The 18,036-nt window shown below is 41.0% G+C and overlaps 1 protein-coding gene across 2 annotated transcripts in view; it reads right to left on the bottom strand.

Annotated features, from left to right (window-relative positions):
* CUL5 (cullin 5) overlaps positions 1-18,036 on the bottom strand; it is a 134,460-nt gene that overhangs the window by 69,212 nt on the left and 47,212 nt on the right. For both annotated transcript variants that reach the window (XM_062196962.1, XM_062196961.1), the window contains exons 3-7: positions 11,894-11,993; positions 6,589-6,765; positions 2,685-2,826; positions 459-604; positions 300-380 (exon numbers count right to left, since the gene is read on the bottom strand). In XM_062196962.1, the coding sequence (XP_062052946.1) occupies positions 300-380; positions 459-604; positions 2,685-2,826; positions 6,589-6,765; positions 11,894-11,993 (646 nt within the window). The remainder of the gene's footprint in view (positions 1-299; positions 381-458; positions 605-2,684; positions 2,827-6,588; positions 6,766-11,893; positions 11,994-18,036) is intronic.

Raw genomic sequence — 18,036 nt, 5'->3', positions numbered from 1 at the left:
TACATAAAACATAATAAAAGAAGATGTTAAAAATTAAGTAGTGGATATTAAATACAGAAAATCTATAGAAGGGATGGCTAATAAATTTGTATCTTACACATCAATGCTGAAGAACAATGTGTTCTAAGGCACTTTTTGAAGCTCTGGTTTAGCTCACAGGGCAGGAGTAATATAATCAATTAGTAAATGTCAGAGACATGACAAAGAATAATATTATGTGTATCAAACATGTAGTTGCCACTCCTGCGCTACTGTACTTCAAATAACCCCATAAAATGTACAATTACAAAATTACTTACTGCTTCAACAGAGTTACATTCTCGTCTTGTTTCTAAATAACGCAGTGCTCGTTTTTCTTCTTCTTTTAATTTAGCATCTGCCTGTCCAGAAGCAAAGCAGCAATCATTTAAAGAAGATCAAAAGAATAGCTCAAATTATCACACAAAGTTTAGACTTACATATTTCATATAATTCTGCACACCATTTTGTTGTAAATACGAGGGTGCCTGTGTTCTATAAAACCTCTCTGTTGAATCCAGGTATGCCTTCTCAAAATTGTCCCTATAAATTTGAAGCTTATCCTCAGGATTAGAACAAAGGTTAACTGAAAAACAGAAAATAAAATGTTACTCTAAATATGACCTAAATGTGCATTTTGAGTACAATAAATGAAATAACAAATACTGAGTCATTAAATGCAGAGACAATGCTCAAGGGAACTTCAAAGCAGTGAGTATACAGTACAGGTAATATGGACTACTTTATTTTTGAGTAGGAAAGAGACTGACTTCTAACTGGATGATTAAAAAAAAAAAAATCACTGAAGAAGAGATGGGATTCAACTGAATCTTAAAGAATAAACTAGGACCTGCAAAGGTAGAGATTAATAAGAAAGATAAATATTCAGAAACAGAAAAGCACAAGCTGTAACAACCAGATTGTCTAAGTGGACTGTGAGGTTAATGGAGGATAAGGTAGAATGACAAATTAGGAATGACAGCAGAGAGCCTCAAATCTGAAACTAAGTAGCCTGAATTTAGCATGGTGTACCACAAAAAAGCTAACTAGGAAAAATACCAGTAAAGATGGTACTTAAAAATTAATCTTATTAACAAGTAAGCAAATGAAATGACAGCAGTAAGATCACTATAAGAAGACTGTTTCCAAAGTCTAGATGTAGAGTTTAAAGAGTTCTAAACTGACATCAGCTGGAATAAAAAGAAATACATTTTGGGGATTTTGCTAATTAAAAAAAGCCTTGATAACTAAAGAAATACAGAAGCAACGGAGAACAGCCAGTAAAAATAACTCTAAAGATTCATTAATTCAATAGTCACTTATAGAGGGGCAGCGTTATGATGTAGTGGGCAAAGCTGCCACCTGCGATGCCAGCTTCCCATATGAGCACAAGTTTCAGTCCTGGAAGCTCTATTACCAATTCAGCTCCCTGCTAACGGCCTAGAAAAAACAGCAGAAGATGGTGGCAGGCGCCCCTGCCACCTATATTGCGACCCAGAAGAAGCTCCAGGATCTTGGCGGTGGTCTGACCCAGTGCTAGCCACTGCAGTCATCTGGGGAGTGAACTAGCAAACGGAAGATCTCTTTATGTCTCTTTTTCAAATAAATAAATAAATCTTTTTTTTAAAAAAAGGACATAAGACTACTTCAGAAAGACTGTGGAAAACTGAATTAAGTGTGTTTGCAAAAAATTTAGAAATTCATGCAAGTTTTTAATAATACATATTTTCCATGAATTTTCTGAAGATTCTCTTAGCTATTTGAGGGAGTCACAGGTACTATGAAGCACTCAGTGAGAGTATCTAACCAAGTTTTGAGACAAGGAAAGGCCTCCAGGAAAGAAACAAATGAGGATGAGTTGAAAATGAAGAAGGGAACAGAAGAGTACTCCAGGTCAGAGGAAAAAACATACATGACTGAAAGAACAAATATGAGCATCATTGTCAGAAGCTAAGAAGTTAGAATAATGAACACACGAAAGCTGACTTATTTCTGAAAATAAAAACATAAACCCAGTTACATTTTATGAGTGACAGATTCATATTTATATTTCTCTAATTTAGATCACTAAAAAGATTTTCCAGTAAAGAAATTAATGACATGTAGAACAATATTAATCACGTCAAGGATTTTTCCAAGGGTTCTTTAAAGAAGAATTAGTACCATTTTTATATTTCTTAGAAAAACAAAAAACAGGGGCTGGCCAGCACCGTGGCGCAGCAGATTAATGCCTTGGCCTGAAGCAAGTGCCAGCATCCCATATGGGCGCCAGTTCTAGTCTCAGCTGTTCCACTTCTGATCCAGCTCTTTGCTATGGCCTGGGAAAGCAGTAAAAGAAGGCCCAAGTCCTTGGGCCCCTGCACCTGTGTGGCAGACCCGAAAGAAGCTCCTGGCTCCTGGTTTTGGATCGGCACAGCTTCAGCCGTTGTGGCCATTTGGGGAGTGAACCAGTGAATGGAAGACCTCTCTCTCTGTCTCTGCCTCTATTACTCTTGTCTTTCAAATAAATAAAATAAATCTTTAAAAAAAAAGAAAAAAAAAACAAAAATAGCATAAGTAGAAAATGTGACTTTATATACTAATAAATATCACTTTAAAAGAACTATTCTATAATTGTCATAGAGTGTCCATGAAAAGAAAACTAGTAACAAACTTTCAGGACATACCATAGGATTCTCTTACTCCAATGACAAGTTGAGAATCAAAAGCTTCTCCTAATCTTTCAGCATGAACCAGCTTCATTGCACTATCTTGGAGTCTGTTTTTTATATTTGAAAAGATTGACTCATTCCATGTATCAAGCATGAGCTAGGAAAACAAGAACAAAATATGTCTTCACTTTCAATTATTAACATACAACACAACCCCAGAAACTTTTTTAGTACAAATATTATAAACCAAAATAAAATTCATTTGAATATGTCAGGAAAAACAATGTACTTAGTGTAACAGTAATGAGTAAGTGCTTCCGAATCAGACTAAATTGAGTTTGAATCCCAGCTCTGTTACTTATTTGCTTTCCTATGTGTAAACAACAGCACAAATTTCAAGTGGTTGTTGCAAAAATCAGATACAATAACACATGGGAAGTGCTGTTTCTCCTGTAGTTCCAAGACTGAATTATAGAAATATTGATATGTTTGAAATACACACAGGTATGTGTCTGGAGACATATAAAAACATACAAAAACAATCAGTCAAAAATCTGTTCAATACCAGACCTTAAAAACAAAAAAGTGGATCTATTATATATTCCACTAAAATGATGGAAATATACATTTATTCCATTATTGGTAAATATATATTAGTGCTCCAAGTAACAGTCAATTTAGGAGATATTTTAGTAATATTAGTAATAATTAAATAGTTTCGTAACATTAACTATGTACCTGGGACTACTCTATGTATTTTCCACACACAACTCTCTTAATCCTTGCAACCTTGATACAGGTACTACTATTATATCCCTGTAGATATGTGGATCTGGAGGCACACAGAGTAAAGCTAACTTGCCTACATTCATAGAACTCTTATGTGGCAACACTGGGATGTGAATACAACTGTGGCCCCAGAATCAACGCTGCTTATTTTTCTGCTGTTCAAACAATTTAATAATGTTTTAAAAGCAAACTTTAATTCATAATTCACACAATAAAACCAATTATTATAGTGGATGTTAGACAAAAATAAAGAATTCAGAATAATAAAACTTCTTTAAAAAACATTCTGATAATATGTTGGGCAAAATTTTTTTTCAAAAATATTTTTATCTCTTTTCCTTAAAAAATTTTTTGGAGGCTGGCACCGTGGCTTAACAGGCTAATCCTCCGCCTTGCGGCACCGGCACATCGGGTTTGAGTCCCGGTTGGGGCGCCGGATTCTATCCTGGTTGCCCCTCTTCCAGGCCAGCTCTCTGCTATGGCCCGAGAAGGCAGTGGAGGATGGCCCAAGTGCTTGGGCCCTGCACCCGCAAGGGAGACCAGGAGAAGCACCTGGCTCCTACCTTCGGATCAGCGCGGTGCGCCGGCCGCAGCAGCCATTGGAGGGTGAACCAATGGCAAAAAGGAAGACCTTTCTCTCTCTCTCTCTCTCACTATCCACTCTGCCTGTCAAAAAATAAAAAAAAATAAAGCAAATTTAACAAAACATTATAGTGTTTGCAGCAAAACTGATACACTTGGGCATTTCTTTTGTTTGCCTTGTTTGAAGGTTGTTTTTTTGCTTGTTTGTTTTTTACTTTTAGCTTCCACATATAAGGAAGAACATCCAATACTTCTTTGTCTGGATTACTCACTCAACATGATGTACTCCAATTCCAATAATTTTGCTGCAAATGATAGAAGTTCATTCTTTTTATAGCTGAATAATATTCCATTGTGTGTATGTACATGTGTGTGTACATATATATACATACACACATTTCATATTGTCTTTATTCACTCATCTGATCATGGACACCTTTGGCTATTATGAACAGTGCTGTAATAAACATGGTGGAGCAGGTATGTCTTTGATATGATGAGTTCATGCCTTTTCAGTATATACCAATAGTGGGATTACTAGATCATATGGCAGGTCTATCTCTAGTTTTTTTTTAAACTCTCCATCCTGTTTTCCACAGTAGACCTAATAGTTTACATTCCCACCAACAGTTCTCCTTTCTCTACATCCAGCCAACATTTATTACTCTCTGTCTTTTGGATAATAGCCATTTTGACAGGGGTGATATATCATTGTTGTTCTGATTTGCATTTCCCTTATGGCTAGTGACACTGAGCATTTTTGCATATATTTGTTGGCCATTTATTTCTTGAGAACTGTCTATTCTTAGATAAGCCCTCTAAAGTACAAAAAAAGCAAAACTACAAAAATGGAATTATATCGCCTGTGATGCTGGCATCCCATGGGCGAACCAGTCTGAGTCTCAGCTGCTCCACTTCCAATCTAGCTCTCTGCTAAATGGCTTAGGAAAAGCAGAGGAAGCTCAGGTGTTTGGGCCCCTGCAACACGTATGGGAGACCCAGAAGAAGCTCCTGGCTCCTGGCTCCAGCCTGGCCCAGTGCTGGCCATTGGAGCCATCTGGGGAGTGAACCAGCAGATGGAAGATCCTGGTCTCTGTCTCTCTCTCTTTCTCTCTTCCAAAAATAAATAAATCTTTAATAAAGGAACAAAAAAGGATGGCAAGAAAGGAAGAAGGGGGGAGGGGCAGAACCAATGCTCTTAAACATTAAGTGAGACTGCTTCCCATAATTAATAAGGAATAGTAAACAGTAAAATAAAAATAATAACAATAGAACTAAATAGGACAAATAAAACTGCATCTAGAAATACTGTCTTATTACACATTTCTCATATTGCAGTTATTTCAACCACTGAATCTAATCTACTACTATATCTAAATTACAATGTCCCTATCAAAATTAGAGCAAATTTTAAGGCTGAGATGGAACAAGACACAGGTCACACTATTTTAATGTGTAAGTTTGTTACAAAAATTATCACAGTAAACAGCTGTTTAAAATTCAAATGGCATTTTCTACTTTTTAAATCTATGGTCCCAATTGATTCTCACAAGTAGGAAGATACATGGTAAATGATGACACAGAGCTTGAAGAACACTGACAAGCAGAAAAGGAAATCTATGACCCTTTCACTTTCAGGGCTGATTGATTCCATTAAATCATGACTGGATACTTGGAATACAACTTTTAATTAGAAACTATGCAAAATATAAAAATAAGCAAAGTATGTACCTAGTTTATACTGACTAGAAATCAAATAAAAGGAAGCTTATAAAGATGACAATAGTTTAGCCACAATTAAACACAAAGATATTACAAAGGCAATCTAATTAAATATTTTTGAAAGAGGAAAAAAAGTAAGTTATAGAAAGACAAAAGTGAAAGTGAAAAATAAAGAAATAAAATATTGAAGATTAAATTAGGAAAAAGGAAATGAAAGGGAAAAGCCAAAGAGGTAATATTTTTAGGATACAGATCTGTAGTTTAAGACCATAAAAAAAGATGAAATAGAATGGAAGCTAAAGATGGGTAAAAAAAAGCCAATACTGGCTAAACCCAATAGGACCTGAAAAAAATTTACATGTGAAGTAGAAACACCCACTTAAAATAAAAAATTACTTTGGCCGGCGCCGTGGCTTAACAGGCTAATCCTCCGCCTTGCGGCACCGGCACACCAGGTTCTAGTCCTGGTTGGGGCACCGGACTCTAACCCGGTTGCCCCTCTTCCAGGCCAGCTCTCTGCTATGGCCGGGAAGGCAGTGGAGGATGGCCCAAGTGGTTGGGCCCTGCACCCGCAAGGGAGACCAGGATAAGCACCTGGCTCCTGGCTTCGGATCAGCGAGATGCGCCGGCCACAGTGGCCATTGGAGGGTGAACCAACGGCAAAAAGGAAGACCTTTCTCTCTGTCTCTCTCTCTCACTATCCACTCTGCCTGTCAAAAAAATAAATAAATAAAAAATAAAAAATAAATAAAAAATTACTTTTAAATGCCTTCAAATTACCCTCTTTTTAAGAACACTAGGAAAACAATGGGAAAAACTGACTTACCTTTCGAACAATACTGTCTTCCACATTGGATTTTTTATTGCTGCCTTGTTTACCCATTAAAGTAATCTCTAGTTGACAAAAAGGTTTCGGCAAAATGTCACATTGTGTAAAGAATTTTCGCCATTCAACAATATATGCTTTTAACAAAGCTGTATCATCTTGATGGCTCAGAACTCGCTGAAAAAAAGAATCATACCAATTTGAAATAAATGCAAATACTCTGATGAATAAATATAAAAGATATTCATGACATAATTTTTAATATTTTATTTATTTTATGAACCGTATGATACCCAAGAGAAAATTATATGTTCACCATGAATGCTCACAGCAACATTATTTAAAATATACAAAAAATAAAAACAACCCAAATATCCACCAACTGATGAATGAACAAACAGTATGTGGTACAGCCATAAAAATAGATGTTAAAATACAGATGAATCTTAAAAACATTCCAAGTGAAAGAAACTAGTCACTAAAGGACATATATTATGATTCTATTTATAGGAAGTTATATAAATAGACTAAGACAGAAAGTGGGTTAGTGATTGCTAGGGATTGGGAGGAGGGAGCTATGAGGAGTTACTGTTAATAGGTACAAGGTTTCTTTATAGGGTGTTTGAAATATTCTGAAATGAGCTGGTGATGGTTGCAAATTTCTATGAGTACATTAAAACATACTAAATCATACACTTTGAAGGAGTAAATTCTATTGTCTGTAAAATAAATCTCAATTTTTTAAAAAGGTGGTAGAGTATTTCCCCATTGCTAAAGTTTGGGCTGGCCCTCTGACTTGCTTTGAGAAACAGAATGCACATGTAATGTTGTGAGACTTCAAGTCTAGATCTGAAGATATCCTGTAGATTCAACTTTTATTTCGAAGGCAGGTTCCCTTGAGAAGGATATATCACATGGAGAAAACCAGTATCAAACATCAGATACATGATAAAGGCTTTCTTGGATCACCCAGTCCCTGTAGAGCCAACAGCTAACTGCCTCTGTATTAATATAATCTTAGGAAAGGGCTGGTGGTTGGGGTGCAAGGGGCTAAACCATTGCTTGCAATGCAGGCATCCCATATGAGCAATGGTTTTGAGTATAGGCTACTCCAATTCCAATCCAGTTCCCTGCTGAGGTACCTAGGAAAACAGTGGAGGATGGCCCAAGTATTTGGACCCTTGCTACCCACATAAGAGATATGGATATAGCACCTGGCTCCTGCTTTGGCCTGGCACAGTCTCTGGCTGTTAAGGTCATTTGGGGAGTGAAGCAGCATACAGAAGACCTTTGTGTCCCCCTCTCTCTGTCACTCTGCCTTTCAAATAAGTAAAATAAATCTTTCAAAAAACAACACAAAATACCTTAGGCAAAATCAACTGAGTCCAGCTCAAATTACAAACCTATAGAATTATAAATTAGCTACAATAAATCTAAACAAAATAAAATCTAATAACTCCCCAAGCATTATGTTTATTTTTACTTATCACTTTTAATAATACTATAATAAATAATTTTAAATTTTATATTTTATTTATTAAGAACAGAGAAAGTGAGTGAACGAGAAATTCCATCTGCTAGTTCACTCCCCAAGTGACCACAAGAGCTGGGGCTGTGCCAAGCCAAAGGCATCTAGCTCTCCCACACAGGTGACAGGGACCCAAGTACTTCAGCTATTATGTGCTGCCTCTAAGGGGGCATACTAGTAAGAAGCTGGATTGGAAATGGAGGCAGAATTCAATTCCAGGAACTGGGATATGAGATGTGAGCATTCTAAGTGGTGGCTTAACCCACTGTGTCACAATGTCTGCCCTCAAAATAAACATTTAATGTTTACTGTCTTTACCATTTGGGAGATCTGGTCCTTCTAATCAAGGTAAGTACAATCAAATGTTGTCTAGTAAAATGACTTTCATAAGAGTTTAAAAAAGTATACACCTTGTCTGTCATTGCTATTTCTACAATTTAACTGCTCTAAACTAGCATGATACTAAATCCCATCCTCAGGTTCTTCCTGAGATACACATTCCAGATTTTACTGGGTCATATTACAGTAAAACTCTAACAAACTACAACTGATAATGTGAAGTTAGTTTTTAATATCTGTCAAACGGTACCTCAGATGATTCTTAGGAGCCTATTTCCAGAAACTGAAGAATGACACCATCTAAGGCAGGTTTGAGACAAACCTACCTTAACCAAAAGTCTAAAAAGATACGCTAATTTTCTAATGCAAATCATATTTCTAAACCAGTTGTAGTGAAACTGTATTGATTAAACTGTGATACTGAAACATTGAAATTTCTAAATAACGCTTGAAGATAGGATTTATTTTAATAAAAGATATTGCCTAGGGCCAGCCTTGTGATATAGGGAATGGGACTGCCATCTATGACTCCAGCATGCCATATGGCTGCTGGTTAGAGTCTGGGTTGCTCCATTTCTGATCCAGCTCCCTGCCATTGGCCTGGAAAAAGCAACAGTAGATGGTCCAAGTGCTTGGGTCTCTGTCAGCTATGTGGGAGACCGAGATGAAGCTCCTGGCTGTAGGCTGGTCCAGCACTGGCAGTTCTGGACATCTGGGGAATGAACCAGTAGATAGAAGATCTCTCTCTCTCTGTCTCTCCCTCTGTCTCTGCAACTCTGACTTTCAAATAAATAAACCTTTAAATAAATAAATAATTCTCTATGACACCATTTAAAGAATGTAGAAAGATGTTGTCAACAAAATATTTTTTTACTATATGATACCAGAGGTAACCAGCAAATATAAACTCATTATACACTTAATTTTTTTTTTTTTTAAGATTTATTTATTTGAAAGTCAGTTATACAGAGAGAGGAGAGGCAGAGAGAGAGAGAGAGAGAGAGAGAGAGAGAGAGGGCTTCCATTGCTAGTTCACTCCAATTGGCCCCAACAGCCGGAGCTGCGCTGATCCTAAGCCAGGAGTCAGGAGCCAGGAGCTTCTTCCAGGTTTCCCATGTGGGTGCAGGGGCCTAAGGAATTGGGCCATCTTCTGCTTTCCCAGGCCATAGCAGAGAGCTGGATTGGAAGTGGAGCAGCCGGGACTCAAACTGGCACCCATATGGGATGCCTGCACTGCAGGCGGTGGCTTTACCCACTATGCCACAGCACTGGCCCCACACTTAATTTCAATATCTGCAGTTAAGCCACATACAGAAGAAAGTCAATTTGAAGTGCAATTGCTAAGCAGCTATTAGTAATTAACAAGAGGCGCTGGTGCTGTGACAAAAAGGGTTAAGCCAATACCTGTACTACTAGAATCCTGTATGGGCACAGGTTCTAGTTCCAGTTTCTCTACTTCTGATTTAGCTCCGTGCTAATGCACCTGGGAAAACAGCAGATGATGGCCCAAGTGCCTGGGCCCCTGCCACCCACATAGGACACTTGGAAGAAGCTTCTAGCTTCGATTGTGGCCTAGTGTGGCCTTTTGAGGAGTGAACCAGTGGATGGAAGATCTCTGTGTCTTTCATTCTGTCTCTGTTAACTTTGTCTTTCAAAACTAAATTCCATGGCAGGGGGAAGGAGGCTTGACATGTGGTGCAGTGGGTTGAGCCCCTGCCTGCAACACCAGCATCCCACATGAGCACTGCTTCAAGTCATGACTGCTGTGCTTCTGATCCAACTCTCTAAGGTGCCTGGGAATGCAGCAGAAAACGGCCCGAGTGCTTGGGTCCCTGCCACTCACGACCTACAGAGACTTCCAGACTCCTATGTTCAGCATGGCCCATCCCCCCACTGTAGTCATTTTGGGAATTAAACAGATGGAAGATCTCTAGCTCCTTCTCTCTGTCTTCCCATCTCTCTAACTCTTTCAAATAAATAAATCTTTAAAAAAACTAAATCCCACTAAAATTAATGAAAACTAATATTTACTTCAGCAATATTAAACATTTATATATAACATTAACATAAGAATACTGAATTATTCAGCAACAGCAACACAAAGGATAACACAAGAATTTTACAATCAGAGGAGTATCTGGAATTGAAGAAAATTACAACTTGAGAAGAGGTCATGAGAGGAAAAAACCAGATTCATGTGGACTGATATATGGTCAAAAAATCATGGTGGTGAAGACTTCTAAAAAACATTTTAAAGAGTAAATTCTTTACAGCATTTTCTGAGGACAGTAATGCATGCTCTCTCTCTCTTAAAAAGATTTATTTATTTGAAAGTCAGAGCTACAAAGAGAAATGAAAAGAGAGAGAAAGAGAGACCTTACATTCACTGGTTCACTCCCCAAATGGTCTCCCATGTAGGTGCAGGAGCCCAAGGACTTGGGCCATCTTCTGCTGCTTTTCCAGGCACGTCAGCAGGGAGCTGAATAGGAAGTGGAGCAGCTGGGTCTCGAACCAGTGCCCACATGAGAATCCTGATGTTGCAGGCAGTGGCCGCTCTATGTCATAATGCTGGCCACTGTAAGGTACTCTCTCTTTTTGTTTGTTTTTTAAGATTTATTTATTTATTTGAAAGTCAGAGTTGCACAGAGAGAGGAGAGGCAGAGAGAGAGGTCTTCCATCTCCTAGTTCACTGCCCAATTGGCTGCACTGGCCAGAACTGTGCTGATCCAAAGCCAGGAGCCAGGATATTCTACTGGGTCTCCCACGTGGGTGCAGGGGCCCAAGGACTTGGGCCACCTTCTACTGCTTTCCCAGGCCATAGCAGAGAGCTGGATTGGAAGAGGAGCAGTCAGGACCTGAACCGGTACCCATATGCGATGCCTGCACTGCAGGTGGTGGCTTTACCTGTTACAGCACAGCGCTGGTCCCTGTAATGTACTCTCTTAGTAAAAATAATGCTGTAGGGTGAAAAAATAAATGAAATGACAATCATTTCATTAAAAAAATGTATTTAAGGGGACGGCACTGTGGTGTAGGGGGTAAAGCTGCTGCCCATGGTGCCGGTATCCCATATGGCACCAGTTCTAGTCCCAGCTGCTCCACTTCTGATCCAGCTCCCTGCTAATGTGCCTGGGAAAGCAGTGGAGGATAGCCCAAGCCATCAGGCCCATGGACCCACATGGAGATGCAGAGGAAGCTCCTGATTCCTGGCTTTGGACCAGCCTAGCTCCAGCCATTGTGGTCATTTGGGGAATGAAACCAGTAGATGAAGACCTCTTTGTCTCTCCATAACTCTGCCTTTCAAGTAAATAAATCTTTTGAAAAAAATGTCAATGTGATATTTAAAGTTACTTTAGGAAGCCCCACTGTCAAAATCATAAAATATGATATTGTCAGAGTAGTTTCAGAACAAATCTAAAATAAAGATAAAGAACTTACTGCCTGTGCTTGTTTAATAAACTCAAGAATGTCTTCTTTTAAAGCCTGATGGATTTTTGCTGGGCCTTTATCATCCCAGAGACAGACTGCATGCACATCCCTGTAAAAATAAAGCAGGTAAATGAAGATTAGATATGGAACAAGGAGAGACAAAACTCATTTTAAATTCTGTATTAGTACAGTTTTCAGGGATCATACTAGATCAAACTAATGGTGCCTGAATCCACCACAAGAATCAAGCACTGTTTGTAAGTTGTTTAACACACATTTCTTTCTGTAATTGTTTTGACTTTGCTTTCTTTCTTAGTTCTCTGCTACTTATTATATGAAATTCAATTATAAAACATGCTTCCATCTCCCAATCTCAATCCCTAATGTTAACTGCTATTAATATTCACTTGTGCAAAAACAAGCCTAAATCTTAATTCTTTAACAAAAAAGATGTAAACTATTCATTTTTTAAATATTAGTCACTCAAATCTCATTGGAGCCAAGTTCCTCCAAAGATTCATTACCCATTTACATTTCAATCACCACTGTGTCTTCTTTGTTTAAACAAAAAGAAAAAGCTCTCAGAAACTGGTATTCAAAACAACTTTTAAAAACTGACACATTGGGACCAGTGTTGTGGCGTAGCAGGTAAAGCTGCCAACTACAAGGCCAGCATCACATTTGGGTGCTGGTTCATGTCCTAGCTGCTCCACTTCCAATCCAGCTCCCTGCTAATGGCTTGGGAAAAGCAGGAGAAGATGGCCCAAGTGTCCAAGTCCAAGCCAACCACATGGGAGATCTAGAAGAAGTTTCCTGGATCCTAGTTTTGGCCAGGCCCAGCACTGGCCATTACAACAATCTGGAAAATGAACCAGCAAATGGAAGATCTCTCTGTCTCTCCCCCTCTTTTGGTAACTCTTTCAAATAAATAAATAATCTTTAAAAAAAACTGACATATTTACTAAAAAATTAAAGAAATATCGGCCGGCGCCGTGGCTTAACAGGCTAATCCTCCGCCTTGCGGCGCCGGCACATCAGGTTCTATTCCCTGTTGGGGCGCCAGATTCTATCCCGGTTGCCCCTCTTCCAGGCCAGCTCTCTGCTATGGCCCGGGAAGGCAGTGGAGGATGGCCCAAGTCCTTGGGCCCTGCACCCACATGGGAGACCAGGAGAAGCACCTGGCTCCAGGCTTCGGATCAGCACGATGCGCCAGCTGCAGCGGCCATTGGAGGGTAAACCAACGGCAAAAAGGAAGACCTTTCTCTCTGTCTCTCTCTCTCTCACTATCCACTCTGCCTGTCAAAAAAAAAAAAAAAAGAAAGAAAGAAATATTTAATACCAGTACATGTTCACAAAGTTAATTTTTAAAAATTATTTATATGGGCCGGCGCCGCAGCTCAATAGGCTAATCCTCCGCCTGCGGTGCTGGCACCCCGGGTTCTAGTCCCAGTCGGGGCGCCAGATTCTGTCCCGGTTGCCCCTCTTCCAGGCCAGCTCTCTGCTGTGGCCCGGGAAGGCAGTGGAGGATGGCCCAAGTCCTTGGGCCCTGCACCTGCATGGGAGACCAGGAGAAGCACCTGGCTCCTGGCTTCGGATCAGCACGGTGCGCCAGCCATTTGGGGGTGAACCAACGGAAGGAAGACCTTTCTCTCTGTCTCTTTCTCTCACTGTCCACTAAAAAAAAAAAAAAAAAAAAAATTTATTTATATGTTTGACAGAGATAGAGAGGGTAGGGGAGAAGAGTGTACATTCCCACGTCTGTTCACTCCCCAAATGCCCACAATGGCCAGCCAAAGCTGTTCTGGTGCTGAGCTGGGAGTGAGGAACTCCATCCAGGTCTCCCACATGGGTAGCAGGGACCCAACCACTTGAGCCATCACCTGCTACCTTCTCTCAGGGGGGCACACTAGCAGGAATCTGAAACCAGGAGTCAGCACCCAAACGCAGGCACTCAGAGGATGTGGGCATCCCAACAGCAAGGCCAACTCCTGCCCTGAAAATTTCTTTTTAAGATTTTTTTTTAAAGATGTATTTATTTATTTGAAAGTCAGAGTTACAGAGAGAGATCTTTCATCCGTTGGTTCACTCCCCAGATGATCACAATGGCCAGCACTGGGCCAGGCCAAAGCCAAGAGCCAGGAACTTCTTCCGGGTCTCCCCTGAAAGTAGCAGGGGTCCAAGCACTTGAGTTATCATCTGCTGCTTTCCCCAGGCTATCAGCAGAAAGCTGGATGGGAAGTGGAGAGCTGGGGCATGAATAGGCACTCATGTGGGATGCCGGCATTGCGGGCAGTGGCTTTACCCTCCACACCACAGCACCAGCCCTGTAAGTTAATGTTTTAATGACAAAGTCATAAAGCAGGAAAATTTATAACAAAAGGATATGGTCAAAATATGCTCCCTAGAGATTCATTCACTATATAATGGAGCGCTGGTGCAAAAATGTTAAAGAAATCAAAATAAAACGTCTTCAGAATTATAACATGTCAACAACTAAGAAACTTGTTTTATATTCTGGTAGCTAGAAGCACTGTTATAACCTAAAGTTCAGTCTGTTTACATATTACTTTGAACTTGTTTTTGTCACTTGTTACATTCAGCTTAATAATGGCATCCAGCCCAGTGCCATGAAGCAGTAAGTACACAAATATATGGTAATAACAAAATAGAGGAGTGTTGAGGCACAGCAGATTATGCTTGCGGCTTGGGACATCCACATCCCATATTGGAGTGCAGATTCAAGTCCCAGCTCCTCTACTTGTGATCCAGTTTCCTGCTAATGCATCCTGGGAGGCAGCAGATGATGGCTTAAGTGCTTGATACCTGTTGCCCACAGAGGAGACCAGGATGGAGTTCCTGGCTTCTGACTTTGGCCTATTCCAGTCCTGGATGTCATAGGCATTTGGGGAATGAACCAGTAGATGGAAAATGTATCTCTTTCAAGTAAATAAATATAAACAAATAAATAAATTTCTAAAAACAAACATAAGGGGGCCAGTGCTTTGGCACAGCAGGTTAGGTTAAGCTGCTGTCTACGGTATTGGCATCCCATATGGGTGCAGGTTTGAGTCCCAGCTGCTCCATTTCCGATCCAGCTCTCTGCTAATGTACCTGGGAAAGCAGCAGAGGATGGTTCAAGTCCTTGAGCAACTGAATGCATGTAAGAGACCCAGAAGGAGCTCCTGGCTTTGGCTTGGTTCAGCTCCAGCCGTTGCAGCCATTTGGGGAGTGAACCAGTGGATGGAAGATCTGTGTGTGTGTGTGTGTGTCTCCCCTTCTCTCTAACTCTACCTTTCAAATAAAAAAAATCTTAAAAAAAAAAAAAAAAAAAAAGAGGTAGGGCCGGCACTGTGGCACAGTGGGTTAACACCCTGGCCCGAAGCACTGGCATCCCATCTGGGTGCTGGTTCGAGACCCGGCTGCTCCACTTCCAATCCAGCTCTATGCTATGGCCTGGGAAAGCAGTAGAAGATGGCCCAAGTTTTTGGGCCCCTGCACCCACGTGGGAGACCCAGTAGAAGTTCCTGGCTCCTGGCTTCGGATCGGCGCAGCTCTGGCCGTTACGGCCAATTGGGGAGTGAACCATCGGACGGAAGACTTCTCTCTCTCTGCCTCTCCTCTCTCTCTGTGTTAACTCTGACTGTCAAATAAATAAATACATCATTAAAAAAAGCATATATCTTTAAAAAAAATAAGGGGTAGTATCTACTTACTATGTGCTAGATACTATTCTAAGTTCTTTTACTTAAGAAACTCTAAGGTAGTGCTATTTTATTCCATTTTACAAATGTGAAAATACGGGGGCCGGTGCCATGGCTCACTTGGTTAATCCTCTACCTGCGTTGCCGGCATCCCATATGGGCACTGGGTTCTAGTCCTGGTTGCTCCTCTTCCAGTCCAGCTCTCTGCTGTGGCCCGGGAAGGCAGTGGAGGATGGCCCAAGTGCTTGGGCCCTGCACCTGCATGGGAGACCAGGAAGAAGAACCTGGCTCCTGGTTTCGGACTGGCACAGTGCCGGCCATGGCGGCCATTTGGTGGGTGAGCCAACGGAAGGAAGACCTTTGTCTCTGTCTCTCTCTCTCACTGTCTAACTCTATCTGTCAAAAAAAAAAAAAAAAACAAAAAAAAAAAAAAAAAAAAACAACAAAAAAACTACAAATGTGAAAACTGATACCTAGTATACAAGGGAGATAGTCAATCAGGCTCCAAGGCATACATTAAGCAATTTCCCAAACTACTCTTGTATATCTCTAATCTATTCACTAAGTAACTAAACTGAACTTCATAAAGCACAGATTAAAACCATATTACCCCCTTAGGGCCAGTGTTATGGCATAGTAGGTTAAACCTCAGTCTGTGGTGCCAGCATCTCATAGAGGTGCCAGTTAAAGCCCCAGCTACTCCACCTCCTTTTTTTTTTTTTTTTTTTGGACAGGCAGAGTGGACAGTGAGAGAGAGAAAGACAGAGAGAAAGGTCTTCCTTTACCATTGGTTCACCCTCCAATGGCTGCCACGGCTGGCGCACTGCGCTGATCCGAAACCAGGAGCCACGTGCCTCTCCTGGTCTCCCATGCGGGTGAAGGGCCCAAGCACTTGGGCCATCCTCCACTGCACTGCCGGGCCATAGCAGAGAGCTGGCCTGGAAGAGGGGCAACCGGGACAGAATCCGGCGCCCCGACCGGGACCAGAACCCAGTGTGCTGGCGCCACAGGCGGAGGATTAGCCTATTGAGTTGCAGCGCCGGCCAAGCTCCACTTCCAATCTAGCTCCCTGCTAATGTGCCTGGGAAAGCAGTGGAAGATGGTCCAAGTGCCTGGGGCCCTGCACTCATGTGAGAGACCCAAAAGAAGCTCCTGGCTTCTGGCTCCAGACTGGCCCAGCTCTGGTCATTGTGGTCACTGGAGCAGTGAACCAGCAGATGGAGGACTTCTCTCTCTCTCTCTTCCTCTCTCTGTAACTTTGCCTCTAAAATAAATAAAGTGGGCAAACCAATCCTTTTTAATCCCCTACATGCATTTACAGTCCTATTGTATCCATCACCTAAATAGCTCTCCAGTTTGGACATTTCCAACCAGCACCATTACCACAGTCAAAGTCATCACCATCTCTTACTTAGTTTACTATAACAAAACTAGTAAGTATTGATGGCTTACTACGTGCCAGACACTTCGGTTAACTCTTGTGATACTTTATTTAGTTCTTGCAAGAAGTACATGAGTTTAGAAATGGAAGAGAATGAATGAATGCCTGTGAGAGAAAAATGAAAAAAGCAAGAGAAAGCTGGTCAAGTGATAAGCCCAAAGGAGAATAAAGATTCCTGTAGGGACAGAAGAAAAGAGAGATGGGCAGCAACAGAGGTAGACTGCAGTGAGGGTCTAAGAAAATTTGATATAATTGTTGGAGAGTTTTGTAGCCACAGTTACCTATCAGAGGAGTCTTATGCCTCTCCAAAGCAGTCTGACTTAGTATGCTTGCCATACTCAAACCACTGCTGGGTGTACGTCAGAAGGGCTCATACAGAAAGAGGAAATGGTGAGGCGAAGGCAGTGGGGTTGGGTAGCTTCCTAAAAATATATTCAAGGAGGAATCAAACTTGAGCAACTGGGTACATCTTCTCCAGCTCTCTTTTCTCAACCTTCAGGTACTGCTATGCTTTGCTACATCAGGGAAGAAAGCCCTCAATGTATTCACTGTTAATTTAAAGCATAACATCTACTCACCTCCACAGAACAGAGTGTGTTAAATCTCCTGGACATTTTTTAAAAAGATTTATTTATTTATTTGAAAGGCAGAGTTAAAGAGAGAAGGGTAGAGACAGAAATCTTCCATCTGCTGATTCACTCCCCAAATGGCTGCAGTGGCCAGAGCTGGGATGACCCCAAGCAAGGAGCCAGCAGCTTCTTTGGGGTCTCCTATGTAGTTGCAGGCCCTCTACTGCTTTCCCAGGTGCTTTAGCAGGGAGCTGGTTTGGAAGTGGAGCAGCTAGGACATGAACTGGTATCCACATGGGATGCCAGTGCTGCAGGTGGCAGCTTTACCCACTACACCACAGCCTCAGCCCCCCAATTTTTTTTTTTTTAATGTAAGGGACAGAGAGACAGATGGGGAGAGAGTGAGCACTTTCCCACGTGCTAGCCCATTCTCCAAACGCT

Source organism: Lepus europaeus, chromosome 7 (assembly GCF_033115175.1).
Source record: "Lepus europaeus isolate LE1 chromosome 7, mLepTim1.pri, whole genome shotgun sequence".
Taxonomy (NCBI): Eukaryota; Metazoa; Chordata; class Mammalia; order Lagomorpha; family Leporidae; genus Lepus; species Lepus europaeus.
This window is presented reverse-complemented; position numbering and strand designations above follow the sequence as displayed.